Genomic DNA, 17270 nt, shown 5'->3' on the forward strand with positions numbered 1-17270 from the left:
TTTTATCCATATATGAGGGAAAAAAAAGGAAAAGCAAAATGTGGTCTGTGTAAAAGTTATGGCACACTTCACATTTTAGGCTATATCTTTTATGTTAACTCCGCAAATAAATACAAATTGTGCACTTAAATGTACAGAAAAATGCCATAGTTAGGTTTGTGTCCACTTATTTTTACTGAGTAAATCAACAAAATGTGTCATTTGGTGAAGGGTGCTTTAAGAGTAACTCCACCCCTGGCTCAACTTTGAAAAATGCTCAGAAATGGGAGGGGCACATTGGGAGGGGCTCTGCAGTGATGTTCAGGTTTGGAGGTGGGGCTGCGAGGGAATCCGGGTGGGCTGGGCTGCTGTGTTTTTAGAGCCAGCGTACGTTAGTGACCAGAAAATATGGTGAGTCACAGAATCGAATGGCGCTTTTGCAACTGAGAGTCTTATAAGGTTGCCGATTTTTCTCCACTACCGTCTCCATCTTCGACGAGGGAAGGTGTTTCTGATCAGACAGTGTGTCTTGAGCCTTAACAGTATGAGCCGCTGACTCAAACAGCCTAAGAGTTAACATAGCGACAGAAAATGATTAACAGCAAGTGGGAGAGGCGTCCGAATGGTAGAACATTCCCTAAAACCGCGACAGCTTCTATGTATCTGTTCAGCAGGTCCGTATTCAATATAACCCGAGTCCTGATATCTTAGATGCACAAATTCCGAATGAACAAAGTGGATTTCTTTGAACACTGAGTTTCATTCAGTCTGACATCAAGGTCGCAGACTGCATCACCGGTCAACCAGGGTTTGCTGGTTGCTTAGATGCTTATTCATTCTGCAAGCTGTTCATGGGACTAACCAGTGTTACATCCGATTCAGTTCCCTCTCAAATTCACGTTTCCCTTTATAAATCGGTTCTCGGGTGCGACTCACTGAGCAGAAATCAACGGCAAGCAACACTGGAACTACGGAAATCAGAGAGAGGCTGTTCAGATGAGAGGTTGACATAGTTGGTAACAATGGCCATTTAACATTAACCTTTCCTGAACCTTCTGTAGTTCCAGTGTTGCTGGCCGTTGATTTCTGTTCAGTGAGTGCAGCGCCTGAGGGTTCGAGTTGTGAAGGGAAACGTGAATCGGATGCAACACCAGCAGCTTTATGGAGACTCACAAGAATCCTCACTTAATCAGTCCCAACATCTTTATTTCAAACTAAGCTTAGATTAACTGGGTTATTTACAGTTGGTACAGACAGCTGGCATATCACAGCCTTGTGAGGTGGTGCTGGGGGTATTTAGCTCAGTGCGTGGGTGTGGTTATCTCCCTGCTCTAGACTCCTAAGCTCTCATATTTGAGTGCAGCACGAGTAGGGCGTCATCAGGCAGTAGGAAGACACGTCATCCGCGCCTATAACAGAGTTGAACCAGATGGGGCGCTGCAGAGGCGGAACTGACCACAATAAAAATGATCTTTTTACAGTTTGGAAATATGTGCTCACATTTTAACCAAGGCTGGTTTATTTTATTACTACAGCAGAGCATTTCAGCTGTTAATGGAAAAAAAAAGGTTTAAGGGAGGAGTTACTCTTTCAACATTTGCATATGAACGTATTTCAAACATCTATTCACGGAACTACCCAGTGATTTCTAATATGACTGAGCTTTGATAAGCTTTCAGTCCTTTTCTAGGCACAAAGTCATATTATAAAATCTATGAGTACCCACACCAAACAGATGCTGCACATAGAGATAAGGTTAAACACTGGAGCACTCCTTTAATCATTTATAGTATGTCTACCCATCATCAGCAACTTGTCCTTTATTAGAAATGTAGTGTACAGTTTTAATAGTGTTTACTAACATTCTCAAAATGCTCTTGCCCAAAAGAACAGGCTCACCGCAGGTCAGTGTCAGTCTGTCTCAGTTTGCGGTTAGCTTCATACAGTCTCAGCAGCCACACGTTCCCAGCTACATCGGCAGACTGGTGCTCAGTGACGAGACGGTGCGCTTTCGCTTGGTTAGTGTCGATTTATCACAGTATTTATGGCCCTCACACCAGCATAAGCCTGAAAGCGAAGCAACATGTTTGCTGTGCTAGAGTGCAACTCTGAAAAATGCCTTAAAATGTGTTCATAATTTCCACATAAATAAAAAACATCAACACAGTTTTGTCTCAAGATTTATGTACTTTTGGCAAGAACTGTGTTGATGTAATACGTTTTATTCATTAAGAACTGAACCAAGTGAATTCAATGCATTATTGCACATGTGACTGCACTGGCTTGAAGTCCTGAGGAACCTGTGCACTGCACGTTTTTGTGTTCTCCTGCTCCAACACACCTGGCACAGGTTTCACAACGCAAGATTTCTCAGTTAGCCAGACAGCTTAAGCCAAAAGTCAAGCTTATCCAATAGGAGAAGAGCTTAGGGCCACTGCTATTCACTTTGCTACTGAATTCTGGCTCAAACTGTCCAGCTTTACCACAAAATCCTCTCCATGTTCAGCTTGATAAGTACCTGACGAGCAGGATTTTTCAGTAAAGCTGGTCCAAAGTGAGGAATGTCCCGTATAAATGACCCTTAGCTCTTCACTCACTGGATTGGCATGACTTTTTGACTTAATTGATCAGGTTGGCTGCTTTGTGAAATAACACCAGGTACATCAGAGCAGGAAAACACAAACAATTGCACTATACAGGGTCTGCATGACTGGTCTTGAGAGCTACTGCGGTCACTTGTGCACTGAAAAAAGTGACGTACTGAATTTCCTCGATTCAAATGTGTACAAATGAATTAAATACATTACATCAGCACAAACAAAGACGGCTGTGTTGATGTGATATATTTCATTCATGTATCTGAAGCTGTGAACTGAGATGCCCACTTTACTGGCAGGAACAGGTTCCGAATTCAAGATATAGTTCAGTCAAAAACTGCTAAATGTTGCTAACAATGAATAAAAGTGAACAATAATACCTCTCAGCTTCCACTCACTGTCAGCCAGCCACGGCTACCATGATTGGTCGAGCACTCGTTTAAGTACGCGTCAAAAATTACTTGGCACTTCGGTTAGAATAACCCGTAACACTTTATTTGAAGGCTTCTTAAATAAAAGACATCATAACACATGTATAAGCATTTAATAAATCAATATTTGAGTCTTTATGAACAGCTTATGCCAGTACTCACAAGATCCCATAAGATGAAGTAAATGACACTGTATTGACAAATGTATAATTGTACTTTAACTCATGTAAAACTATGGAAATTCATAATAGTGTTATGAATAGAACAAATGTCCTTCACTTTAGTTTAAGGTCCCTTGGGTCAAAGCAATGTCATTTACTTCATAGGACATCTTATGTCATCCTGCGGTTTCTAGCATAAGCTGCTCATAAATACTCAAATACTGCTTCATTAACATGTTGTTCAGTGCTTATGCATGTGTTGTGTAGTCCCTATATAGGCAGCCTTTCAAATAAAGCGTTACCGAATAACCCAAGTCATCAATGAGCCTTCATTCATTGTACTTACGTAAAAGGAAACGGTAACAACGCCAAAATGTACTAGCTACCTCATTTCGCTGTGGCATATTTCTGTATTTTCTCTCATTTTTGTTCTTTAGTTTTAATAATACTATATTTTTCTCCCTCCACTTTGTACATTTGGTTAGAAAAAGTATTTTGGAGTGCTGCACACTACTGCTGAGCAGCACAAGCATTCTAGGAAGTACAAAACAAAATTGCGTAAGAACAGTTACGAATTTTAACTTCGCTGCCACATATTTAAGGTGACGTGATGAAGAAATGCTGAAGTCCTTTATTAGGGCCCATATTCACCAAAACAACAAAAGGTACTGACCCAGGATCAGCTCCTCCGGGTGTATTCGGTGACGTTCAGAAGGCTGTACAAGGCAACAGCTGATCCTCAAACAGCACTGCTGCTCCGAGAAATATGGACCCAAAACTCTAAACACTCCACAAAGCGAGATTTCATGAGTCAGCCAGATAACTCAAGCCTAAAGTCATGCTTGTCCAATAAGAGAAGAGCTCAAGGACACTGATATTGTAAAATCTTGTAAAAGTTATCTGGCCAGCTGAGAAAGCCCGCCTTGTGAAACGACCACCACTAGACTGCTGGCGTGAGGACCATAAAATAAAACAATCTTCACTTCTCCTTCTGCCCTGCTACGCAGACAGGAATAAAAAGGTAAATGTTCTGCCACTTTTAACGTCGAATCCTCTCTGAGAGGCAAAAGGAGTTATAAAAAAAAGAAATAAACGGAGGTTTGGGTTCAGCGCCTTATTTACATCCACGTCAGTGTCGTTCGAAAACCCTTCGGCACCACTTTCACACGCAAACGCATCTCACATAACTTTCTTTCTCTCTCGCTCCACACACACACACGCGCGCGCACACATGCTGGGTCTCCCTCAGTGTTTGAGAGAGAAGTCTCCCGTGTTGAGTCGAGGTCGCGGCAGAGCTCCGAACATCTCTGTGCCGTCCGTGGCTGCAGGAGCCAGCAGGGCCTTCATACTAGCAGCTATGTGATCCAGATCTGCACAGCCAACCTAGAAAACATGCACAGCGATTTGTATCTTCAGGGTTGCAAATGCATATTTTAACTTTGTACCATAACATAACGATACTTTAAAATTTGTTCGTGATTATGATGTTTTAATCTGTCATTTGCAAACAAGTTAGATCGGGCAAAATGCACCAACAAAGAAGCAGAGCTACATTTAAAAAACAAGACGCACAACGAAAGCTCAGTGATGAATATAATGCAGGTGAAATGTTAATTAATATTAAATAATAAAGCAATAAGCCACAAGAGGCTGTGTGTTACTGTGATTTTATCACAGGAAGGGTGTTTTTAGGCACGACATGAAGCAGAGTGCCAACATAAAATATGATAAAATAAATTATTTTCTGAAATATTGTGTACGTTATTATTAGCAATAATTGACATAAACAAGTTTTCCACCAAGAAATGTAGTTCCTTTAGGGTATGGTGTTGTTGCCAAGCAACCATGGATGCTGAATGAGGACAATGTTTGGTCGCCCATCGCTGTACATTGCTGTCATTTCAAGAATTTAAAACTTCTTGTCATATAACAATGAACATATGATAACACAGCGCTGTTTAATGATAAAACTTTCACTTTATAAGTACTTTATGGTCACTAAATTATCATCACGAGTCTTACTGAGCACCAATCCAGTGGCGCCCACTTCTTGTGCTGTGGCTGAATCTCAAATGGCTCCCTGCTCCCTACATAGTGCACTACGTAGGAGTTTAAATACTGGATCCTGCAGCCCAACAGAGCAAAACACAGCTAAGAAACAGTCATTTGGGACTCAGACACACCCACACTCGATACATGATGCACTGTTTGACTGTAGAGGCTAGAATTTCTAAACTTTCATAGCTAGAACACTATTTAGGAAGTGCAGAGCCGTTTGGGATTCAGCCTGGATTTGACGTGACTTCTGACAAACACATTTGAAGCGTGTGAGACATTCAAGTGACATTTTTAGACTTTTACACTGCAGGTTTACAGTTAATCAGACTGTAAGTGCTTTAATTCAAGCCTGTGATATTAATGATGGAGCTGTTTTGGGCTGTTGGCCCCTTTAGCCTGTTAGCTAGCTGACCAGCCTGGTTCTAGTTAAGAACATAAGTTGTCAGCCCCTCAGTTTAAACAAAAAAAACAGGTTCTTACTTCAGTAATATACTGTGTGGTCCATGCGAGCAGCATGAGAGTCAAAGATTATTCCATTAACAACACAAGAGTTTACCATGCCGTGGCGCAGTGATACACAATTCACCTGCTGTGAGGTGGGCTTTGAACGCAGCTCAGCCAATGAGATTTTAGGACCGGACGTATCCATTTTATAAGCTGCAATAATGTGAATATTTTTCTATGTTTATTCCAATCACTGCGTGATTAGATGATGATAATGATGATGATGATGATGATTAGTGTTTATAATTTTTGCTGCAGTTTTGTTTTAGTATCAAGCACCACTGTACTCCATTTTTCCTGGATGGACAATAAAAGCAGTGGAAATAACAAATGTCTCACTCTGCCCTCTGGTGGACGAATTCTGCAATTGCCATCTGATTTTTAAGCACGAGAAACCAAGAAGTTCCCGATCAGCCTCTGGTACAGATCAGGGCAGCTTAATGTCCATACAAATATAGACACCCTGACTTTGATACCTAAACGACACTTTCTTTAAACCCTTCTTTTAAACTGAAAACCGAAACTTGGTGTGGCTTAAACCACAAAAAACTGTGAGGAAGAGAAAATGAGTACGTTTAATGACCACAACAAATTGTGGACTAATCAAGAAGCGCTGAAGTTAATAATGCACACATGGAATGTAATTTCGAAAGCCAAACTGCAGTCTTAATTTTGGAACATGCATACTTATTAGCTCACAGATGCCGATAAGACTGACCGATACTGAACAACATTGAATACATACTCTGTGATATCAAAGTAACCTGGTAACATAAACGTATTGAATGTTGACCCCCAACCCTGAGGCTGACAGAGGTCAGAAGCTCAATAAAAATCAGTTATGTAACAAACCGCAGGGGCGAATAACTGACCCGTTCTCCGCTGTGCGGCTCTCCCTGTGGGGTGCGGCTGTTCCTGTAGCCCCACACAGGCACCGAGACTGGCAGGGAGCGAGCCAGGGCCATGGGGTGAGGAGGGCGAGACGACAGCACGGAGTGACCCATCGCCAGCCCCCGCGGAGGCGGAGGGGCTTCCTCACTCAGAGAGCCTGAAAAACAGACAAACAGAAATAGTCACCAAAACACACACACACAAAACAAGATACCCGGGTGAGAAAAAGCATCCTAGATATTTATTATGTTTTAAGAATATTATAAGATAATCCAGCATATTTCTAGACATTTTATTTGTTTAAAATGATTTTTATCTTCTGCCCTGACAGATAATTTTACCGGTTTCAAGACAATGCTTGAGGGAAGTGCAGTAAAAACATTTCACTTCAAAATCAATAAACTGTAAAAAATAGGCTACATACTCTTATAACGTTCTTACTATTTCTCGTTATGAGAAATATAATAATATTTAATATCACTGTTGTCCTAAGAAAGCCTTGTATCTCCAAAATGGTAATTTTACAGGAGAAGGAAAAAACATGCTTTGCTTTTAATGTCAGTCAGTGGAACCAAACTCGCCCACCCCAACATACATATCTCTGCTGTCGGAAGAAAACCTTGCATTTCCATTTTTGCTGTTTTTCAGTTTTTGACATAATTTGGAAATACCTGTTGCTTTTTACATTGGGTGTAAATTTTATGATTAATGGCTCAAAAGAAACAGCCATAAATGACTTGGAATCAATTCTGGTTCCATTGACTTACATTAAAAGTAAAGTCTGTTTTTTCCTTCTCCTGTAAAGTTACCATTTTGGAGATACGAGGTTTTCTTCAGACAACAGCGACATGTTGAGTGATCATGCAAGTTCACTTGGTTTCTTTCAGCGGCAAAATGCATTTGTACGAGTCAATGTACTATCTGTAGTCATGACACACAGACCATGTAGGATGTTTTCTGGAATACGTCAGGACTTTTCAACTTAATCCCTAAAGATACTAAGAGCCAATTTTTTTTAGACTTACACTTATTAAATCAAAGGCATATATATTCTGGTCATGCTCTTCCATTCTGTCACAAATCCAAGAGGTCACAGGAAGGGCTTGTTACTTAGCTGTTAAGATGAATCAGGTGTTGGAAGCAGGGAAACATAAAGGGTAGGGGGCTTCTGCAGGACCAGGGTCTGAGACCACGGCTCTAGGTTGAGGTATTACAGGTAAAGCTGACCTCTAGTGGACAAATTCTGCAACTGCTGTCTGATTCTTTTTCAGTATTACTGCAAGAAACTAATCCTCATAAAAACATGGTTATGTAATCGACTGTATCTGCGTCTGGGTAATCCAGGACTGTTTACAACAAACGTCTCGCCCTACAGTCTACAGTTTGCAGGAGCTGATCCTTTATGTGCATCAGAAATCAGTCGACTTACAATCACTGACCTAAACATTTGGTAAATCCAGATTATGTGACACTGACTACTTGCATTTCTGCACATTTGGTTTTTTTAACAATATCAGCTGCTGGAATACTGTATCAAACAAATACTGTATTCTGTTGCTGCTGCTCTGGTTGCTACCTCAGTCACTGCTATGCTCATATGCGCTAGTCTATCTGCTAATATGTCATAGTATGTTACATCCTGCTTTGCACAATCAACATATTCTCAGTACCGTCTACTGCCTGCGCTCTGTTTTTGCAATTATTGTGAGTCTCTCGTATTTACTGCAGTGTATTGTCTGCACTGTGTATTTTGTATTGCGCTTCTGTTCCTGTGTTGCACCGCGGTCCTGGATATCTATGACGTTACTCTGAACCTTGTGACGTATCGTGTCTCTAGTGTAGCGGTCAGGGAAGTCAAGTCCCAACAGTGAGTTACAAATGACCCAAACAAATTTGGCAGACACACAATCTGAGACACAAAACTGAGAGACACACTGTTCCTACTAACTCACCATCAGTGCTCTCCTCTTCTCCATCAGACTCGAAGAAAGGCTCACAGTCACGAGACAGAGAATCCTCATCCATAGAGAACACACCTGAGAGAGAGAGAGAGAGAGAGAGAGAGAGAGAGAGAGAGAGAGAGAGAGAGAGAGAGAGAGAGAGAGAGAGAGAAACTAAGAATTAGTGATCCATGGACACATATGCTGCTTTTACACATTGAAATGAAAAAAAAAGCACTGTTCCTTATCAGTATTCAATCCACAGTAGAGTGCATGCATGCATATTATATATATATATATACATACACACACAAAAAATCGATTTTCTAAATATTTAATTTATAACGTAATGCTGACGGAACATAAAAGGCGGAACTTGGAAGTGGGTAAGTGCAGCGCCCGGACAGTCTGTGGCGGCACAAAACAAAAACACAACTGGATGAGTGAGAAATCCGACCGGCTCCCTCTGCATTAAAGCCAGGTTAGATCAGGAGTCACAACCCAAATGATAAGAAGAGCCATTTTGTCCTTTCAACAAAAATCAAACCAGCTTGGGAGCCGCATTTAATGTCCAGTATGTCTCAGTGTGTGCTGATGGTCTAGTATAGGCTAAACAATATAAACGAAAACGCAGACTGACTTCGCTCTGCTTTAAGCTTTAGCTATATCCGCTTTCCTCCCCTTTCAGTCAGGAATCTTTTCCTCAAAAATTAGTTTCTTGTAAAATGTCTCTCAACATTCGACTGTTTTCCGAGGCTGAAGTCGCTTCTCCTTCGCCAGCTTCTTGTTTGAATTTTCCTGTTCCACCTTAAATTCTGACTGAGGCGCTAAATGTAGATGCGGCACCATTTAAGGTGTAACGGGAAAATTCGTGAGAGAAGCGACTTCATCTTCGCAACTTTTTAGTGTTTGACAGTCTCTCGTTGCAGATTTAACATACCAGGAAACCAACTGCGCTGCTTATAAACGCGAATAAGTCCATTCATCTCCGAACGTTCATCTTAAATCTCTCTCTTTGCCTTTTCATGTCTGATTTTCATTCATTGATTTTCAGTAATTTTTTACTTATTATTACTTTTGTCAGTTTCAAGTTATTTCAGTGACCATTGTGGGTTTTTTCTTTCTTTAACAGAAGGGTACCAATAATTTTGTTCACGTGTGTGACAGACAGAGAGAGAGAGAGAGAGAGAGAGAGAGAGAGAGAGAGAGAGAGAGAGAGATACGTGTGTGTGTGTGTGGCTTTCAAATGAACTTGACGTCTGCGCTGCGCTGTCTGAATTTTCAGTTGGTGCTCCATTGAAAACAATGGCATATGTGATTTGCAGAAAAAAATGCAAGATGCAATTTATTCAGCCAAGTTTTTCCCAACAAAACCACTCACACCAAACACAACACATTTTTTGCAAAATTGTTTGTGCCGCAAAAATTATACAGGCAGAAGATCTTTCAAAAGGTGGTTGGTTTTTCACAAAACGGGCAAACCGTGACGCTGTACTGGACAGAAAAGTGAAAAAAGAACAGAGTTTCTCCACCTCATTTCAGGAGCTAAAACTTTATGATTTTTTTCGATCACAGCTGGGATCTCCATAACTCAGTCTGAGCTGATTTTGGAGATGCAGCTCTGCAGGAGACGAAGAACAAAGCAAACAGACAGCATGTTTAAGTGGAAATAAGATCTTCACTCCTCACAGAACAGACAGTTGGTGACCTTAGACTACTGTCCATTTGGAGAAGTGAAAGTAGTACGACAAGCTTCATGTCAGAGGCTGGCTGCCCAGTTTCAGCTTTTCCAATATAGGAGATTCCAATATTTTTGCCGTTTGTTGTTATTATGCCATGAATCGCGCTCATAAGGCCTTAATGCTGTAAATCTCTGACCTCACAGTGATTCTGATTCCGATTCTTTAAGACACGATTCAGTGCATCATGAGATCTTACATTTCCCAACATTCAATTTAACTTCCCTGGTACGACAAAAAACACAACAAAGTGTAAAAATGCTCACCTGTCGATTCGTTTAAATTGCGTCTCCGTCCATCCATGTCATCTTCCTCTCCTTCCTCATCATCCTCCTCCAGGTCTACGATGCCTGCCCTCTCTCTCGCCCTCTCCGCCTCCTCTAGAGCCATTCTGTCTCGCTCTCTCTCTCCGTTTCCATGCTGAACCACAGGCTGGCCGATCCCTGCAGCCTGGCTGTAGATTGACGGGTAATTCTGAGAGTAAAGCCTCGCGCTGGGGCTTATAGACCCTGAGTCGCCGATCAACGTCTGTAGAAAAGTAAATGATCTGGTCAAAGTAGTTGCTGAACCAAGACTAGGGCTGCCAAACAATGAAAAGATTTATGTTTCTTAGTGTTTCTATCAATATTTGTTATAACACAGTGTAGAAATACAGTTCAAACATTTGCTGAATCTGTAGAGTCGCCCTTTCCATTCCATCTTATCACGAGATCGTATGTGACTCACATCCGGAGTTATGAGCCTACGAAGAGGGGCTAAAATACACGTCATCTGCCCCTCACCGTGTGGAACTCAGCTCTTATACTTAAGTAATGCATTGATATGGGAATTATGGGCTGAGCCTATTTTTTCATGTACATATCTAAAATGTAGAAATAATAACTAAATTTACCTGGATGAGCATCAGAGAAATGTAACATTCATTTCTATATAGTTACAAAAACAGTAAAATTAATAAAATGCAGGTATTTTAGTGCAGCAATCCAGTGTCACCTAAACAATCTGCTAGTCAGCCATGCTCTTATGCCCATATTAGGAACTCGGGTCTGAGCTCCATTTCTCTATGGCCAGAATGAAAAATCGCCTCTATCGCCCCCTGTGTTAAATAAAAATGTTCAGAACCCGTTACGTTTTGTCCTGTGAACATTCTTCTCTCTAACACCACTGGATCCTCCGAATTACGAGGTCGTTAAAGAGTTGAAATAGGAATATTGCTACATGTGAGCTAAAGCTACTGCGCACTGAATTCACGTCATTGGACTGGCAGCCTCCTTAATCAGGCTTTGTCAGTGTACATTTCCATGTACAGACTGAGGGCAGATGAAAAGAAGTCAGAACAAAATCATCAGGTTTCCCTGCAGTTCTCTGTTCTTCACTGATTCCCACTGAAACACGATAGATCTTTCCTTTCAGCTTGATTTGAAAAGATCTACAAACGTACCTGAACTCAGGCTGATCCAGTACAGACTCAGCTTAATATCACTGCTCACCCCTGATAAACTGATTTAGGCTCTCAGGATATCCTAATTATTATTTTAATACTGGTAACATTTTTCTGAGGACATTTTCTCGGGACATTCGGCAGCTTTGTGTTCGACTTTTCCCGTTTCACCTTAAACGGTGCAGCAGTCACGTTCTAAACTGCTGCACCATTTAAGGTGGAACAAGATAATTTGAAACAGCAGCCGAGGAAAAAGAAGCCGACTTCAGCTTCATGGAGGGTTGAAAGTCATAATATGAGGAGGTTTCACTATTCACGCTTAACAGCTGAGTAACATTAACTTATTTTTGCTGTTTCACCGAACTAACAGGTCAGTATTTTGTCTCGTTTGCTAATGTTCGTGATAGCTAGTCACAGCTGCTGCACCATTTAAGGTGGAACGGGAACATTTAAACAAGAAGCTGTGAAAAAAAGAAGCTAAATTCAGCCTCGTAGTTTAACACGGGTAGTATTTCTGATAAGGAGTTTGAGCTGATCAAAATATCCTACCTAGAGGTTTTATTAGACCCGGAGTTCCTAATATGGGCATAATGAGGACTATGGAATGACACATAACTACAGTGGTCTATTAGTCGCCCTACATATGACTGACGTATTCACGGGACACTCACCGGCCTATCAGTGGGCACATCCACACCCAGTTTAGCCCCTCCCTCTCCAGAGCTGAGCCGGATGTGTCTTTGAGCCGTCAGCACCGTGGTGGAGTGGAGCACAGAAATGTCGTCCAAGTATCGCCGTGACGACTCAGCCAGCGCCCCCTGACCCCACACATGATAGGAGTAATCCCACTTTCTGCCTCCAGGGGGCAGAGCTCCGTCCCCCTCATGCTTCTTCACCGTGTCTCCCTCCACACCAGAGGGAAAGAACTTCTTACTGGCGGTCAGAATGGCCAGGTCACAGCCGGACTTCTGGCTGTAGGCCTCCGCTGCAGCAAGTAGCGCCAGCCAGCTTTCTTTGTGGTTGTCTGGAATCTCGAGGTCAGAGGATTTGGTGATGGAGGCCATGGCGAAAGCGAGGAAGGACCAGTTTTGCTGAAATGTGGGCTTGTGATTTCTTCTGAAATGGGGAGATGCTGGTAAGGATGGTTCTTAAGCTCAGAAGGCGATGCGGAGCAGCGTTTAGTGTAGTTTTCTGACGTAGCTTAACTGTTTAATTACTCACTCTGATCTCGGTGCTCCGTGTCACGAATTTTCTTTGGTAGATGAGCGCAGCGTACTTCAGTGTAAAATGCTGATGTGACGGTATACGAGGCACAAATGGGTGGCCGTGTCTGCGTGCAGGAGAGAACTAGGGGAGAGATGGGAGGACGACACTCGCTGATGTTGCCTAGAAACAGATACCAGATTAACAGGCCTTTCTTGTCTTTTCCTATCAGACACCGCTGACTGCAGCTGATATTGTCTTCTGCACTGTGTGCAGTAGATTTAATTTGCGTATTTATCAATAAAGTGCATCTATTTATTTGTCTAATCATTAGCAGAGTTGTCACAATTACTCCACTACACTCAATTACTCGAATAAAACTTACTGTCTTGATCAACCGGAAATCATCAGTCAGCAATTCTGCATGATGATAATGCATCTTTTAAATTCTCCCAGTTGGCCAGCATGAAAGGCTGTGCATGGTTTGTTAGTGTTTATTTAAAGGTTTATTTAAATTCTGCATAATTCAATTGTGGAGTAAACAGAGTGATTCAGAGTGGTTTGGTGTGAAATGGTTCAGATCTCTTTACAGTGGTGGTGATGGGAACCAGGGGACACCATTTTATTTACCATCCAAAACCACCAGTGAACCTACACGAGTCTTCTGAGCTTTTATATGGGATGTTGATGATGGAAAATAGTGGAAAATCTGGGAAAATATGTTTTCTTTGGGGACTATTTTGCCTCGCAACACCTTGCATGCAGCTCTTTGCTGTGAATGAGTTTTAAAATACATTTTAGCAAAAAACATTCGGAAAACAACTCTTGAGGCATGAGGCAGTGTATGCGTAACAATTTCATTTCAGTGTGGAAGCTTTTAGACGTATTCAACTCTTCAGACGTCTGGTTCCTATCACCCCCACTGTGAACAATTCTGACTCTGTTAGTTTCTCTAGAACGGAGCGTTTCACACCAAACCACTCTGAATGACTTTGTTTACATGTTAACCATTTAATTCTGCAGGTATTCAGAAACATTAGCAGACTTCCTCCTTTTCATTGTTGGGCCTTTTAAAAAAAAAATGCATGCATGCATCCAGAAAACAGGAGCTTTACCCTCATTCACTGGAGAGGAATTCAGGCCAAACTGAAAAGCACTATAGTGAAAAAACATGAAATGCAATGCTTACATGACATTATGTTTCCACAGCCACACACAGAATACGTGCGAAAAAGAAAAACAAACCCTCTATTACACTTTCATCACTTTATCTCTTTTCCGAAAAAGTTTTTGCATTTAATAAAATGAAATGCAGAATAGAATCCAACCCACCTTGAAATGTAATGAAGGCACAGCTGTTGCTTTCCACCATGCAGTACTTAAAACAACGTTAAATCAATGTAACGGATCCTTTACTTTTCATTTTGGCATGTTTTCCACATGTTATTGTTTAAATGCAATCGCATGTGTGCACTGGATTTCACTGTTTTGGCTGCATTACAATGAGTTTAAAGTAGAAAAAAAAGAGGTCAAGCAACATAAAGCACTGTAGAAAGGTTTTGCTTTTCCTTTTGGCATGTTACCTATGGAAATATCAATGTAACGTCATGTGTACATTGTATATCACTGTTTTATGCTGTTATGATGGCATTTCAAAGAAGAAAATCAGTTTAAAGTACAGTGGAAAGCACTCTAGCTGTGCCTTTATTGCATTTCAACATGCATTGTTTTCCGGAAAAGAGATTTTTAGCACGTTTTCTGCACGTCACCATGGAAGAGTAATGTCAGGTGTGCATTGCATTTCACGTTTTTCCACTATAGTGACTGCTTTTCAATTTGGCACCAATTCCTCTTCATACATTCTCTGTGCAGAAGGTTAATCAGTGAGCACGGACGGCGCAAATTCTATAAGGATATTTAGGGTTTTTAACTACTTTGTCAAAAACTGCACTACTGCTACGTTCACATCACAAGCCTCACTGCTCAAATCTGATTTTTTGCTCAGATCCGATCTCTCTGACAGGATGGTTCACACTCGTTTAGGTAAGTGATTCAAATCTGTCATTAATGTGACGAACCGGCGCCTTGAAATGACCCTCATGAGCTCATCCTACTCAGTAACGTCACGTGATTGAATCGCGTGCATCATCAGCACAAACTAACGAGCAGAACGAGCTTCACTGTGAAGATCATTAACTCTGATCAGCTCTCAGCTTCATTATTAGAGCGAGACGAAGGAGAAAAAGGTGAGATGAGCTGCTTTTTCACCGTTTACAGGCTTCATCTTCTGTTAAAGCTGCCATGGTAACGCTGAATGATGGTCACGCGCAGTGGAAAAAAAACACATGAATTCTGATCTGAGCGTCACATTAAGGTTGCATGGCCACAAATTAGACACGTATCCGATGTAGGACCACATATGAAAGTGTCTCAGGTCGGATTTGAAAAGATCAGATCTGCGTGTCCACACAGCTCTGAAAACATCAGATCTGAGTCGCATTTGGGCAAAAAATTGGATTTGTGCCACTTCAGCCTGGTAATGTGAACGTAGCCCAAGTTAAAAAAGATGGTTCTTCAAAAGTTCTTTAGTAAAGACAAATGGTTCTGTGCAGAACCATGAACACTCAAAGAACCGCATACTTAAAGGGATGGTAAAATGGTTCTTCAGATAGACGGACAATGTGCTGTATACGGTTCTATAGGGAACCTTTCTGAAAAGGCTCTTCTGTAGTTATAAGTGTTACCCTGTAAACAATGGCAGAACCCATTTTGGTGCTACATAGAACCATTTCATTTTCTATATAGAACTTTATACAACACATTTTTAAGGGCTCAATATAGCAAAAAAGGGTTCTTCTACTGTATCATGCTTGACATCATAACAACAGCGAAACCCTTTGGATGGTTCTTGGAGAGATCATGGTTCTGTATACACAACCATTTGTTAAAGAAACCCCTGAAGAACCATCTTTGGTACAGAGAGCGGGGTACAGTCTCTGCTTCTTCGGTCTAAAAGACGAGGACGAAGTTTGCGTCCAATTCAGCAGCTTCGTGTTCAAATTTCCACGCTCCACCTTAAACGGTGCAGCAGTTACCAGAGCTGCACCATTTAAGGTGGAACGGGAAAATTCGAACAAGAAGCTGGTGAAGAAGAAGCTGACTTCAGCGTCGGTGCCAAAAGGCCCTGCAGACCCTGACACCGCCACTGTCCAGCAGCGCGGCGACACTCACAAACCTGCAGCTCAGCTAACGTTCAGTCAACCAAATACGCTACAGCTAACTAAGCTAAGCTAACTGGGCTAGCCCGAGCTGCTCAAAACAACTTCACTTTCGGCAAACAAACACGCCGCGTTTCACACGAATGCACTTAATTTATCACATATTAACACAAAGAACGATCTACTTACACGCTCGGTATCCTCCCGCTTCTGCTAAAAGCGCATTTATGGCTTAAAACTTTCTCTTTTTATGTGTTTATTTCGCCCGTCTGCTCCCCTCTCTCTCTCCCCTAGCCTCCAACGGCGTGATGACGTGATGCGCACACTCTGCGTCACTGCAGCGTGTCTCATTTCACGATTATATACAGTGATGAAGGTGGGCTTCACTCTCAGAATTGTTCTACACTGAATAAGACCCTTAAAATTAATGGGGAAAATTATATGTTTCTTTTTTTTATTAAAGAAACTCATGACTGTGAGTTTTTTTTCCCTCAGATTAATTATCTCGAGATAATTTTCTCAGGATAATTATCTCATGATAGCTCAAGATAATATTCTCTGTATGATTTTCTGGACGGTTTCTTTTGTGTTGAAGTAATGCGAAATGCGCATTTTCCCTGTATGTCTCGAGACAGAGAAAATGATGTCGAGATAATTATTTTGAGATAATCATTCCAAGAAAATTGTTCCAAGATAATTATCTAGAGATAATTAATTTGAGAAGAAATAAAATCTCAGGTTATTTCGCAGGCAGGAACAGTATTTTTTAGCCATTATAGAAAAAGTCATATCACTTTTCCCCCATGTCTTTTTGGGAGAGCCGTACTTTAGGAACCCTCGCTTCATCTGGAATATTATACCTCTCCACATCTTATCTGGGTGGTCTGGAACAGCATTAATAAAATACTTGTTTAAATGACTGCATTTCATCAACGGGCCTTCTTAACATTGACAAGTCAAGTGGTTATTATTGTCATTCCTTAATATGACTTGTTTACATTGGAATGAAATGTCATTCTTCGGGCCACATGGTACACAGGACTACTTAGAGTGCAGATACACAACAGTGTGAGTGCCGAATATACAATAAATACACCAGACAATAAAT

The 17270-nt window shown here is 41.3% G+C and overlaps 1 protein-coding gene across 2 annotated transcripts; it reads right to left on the reverse strand.

The window, feature by feature from the left end:
- Positions 1–1730: 1730 nt before the first annotated feature.
- Positions 1731–16478, reverse strand: akt1s1 (AKT1 substrate 1 (proline-rich)). Of its 2 annotated transcripts, XM_036589264.1 has the most exons (7): positions 16352–16478; positions 12963–13127; positions 12413–12857; positions 10567–10828; positions 8574–8657; positions 6603–6778; positions 1731–4551 (listed from the first exon to the last, which is right to left on the reverse strand). In XM_036589264.1, exons 3-7 carry the CDS (start codon positions 12803–12805, stop codon positions 4414–4416), a joined length of 1053 nt encoding a protein of 350 aa, XP_036445157.1. In that variant the 5' UTR covers positions 12806–12857; positions 12963–13127; positions 16352–16478; the 3' UTR covers positions 1731–4413. The 2 variants fall into 2 exon arrangements, with proteins under 2 accessions (XP_036445157.1, XP_036445156.1); XM_036589263.1 differs by having other exon boundaries at positions 12413–13127.
- Positions 16479–17270: the final 792 nt, after the last annotated feature.

This window comes from Colossoma macropomum, unplaced genomic scaffold, assembly GCF_904425465.1.
Source record: "Colossoma macropomum unplaced genomic scaffold, Colossoma_macropomum, whole genome shotgun sequence".
NCBI lineage: Eukaryota > Metazoa > Chordata > Actinopteri > Characiformes > Serrasalmidae > Colossoma > Colossoma macropomum.

Coding starts and splice junctions, on each gene's coding strand:
- akt1s1 (XM_036589264.1), bottom strand. CDS start 12,805: ATGGCCTCCATCACCAAATCCTCTGACCTCGAGATTCCAGACAACCAC. Junction 8,658..10,566: donor CAATTTAAACGAATCGACAG/GTGAGCATTTTT, acceptor TCTCTCTCTCAG/GTGTGTTCTCTATGGATGAG. Junction 6,779..8,573: donor AGAAGAGGAGAGCACTGATG/GTGAGTTAGTAG, acceptor TCTGTTTTTCAG/GCTCTCTGAGTGAGGAAGCC.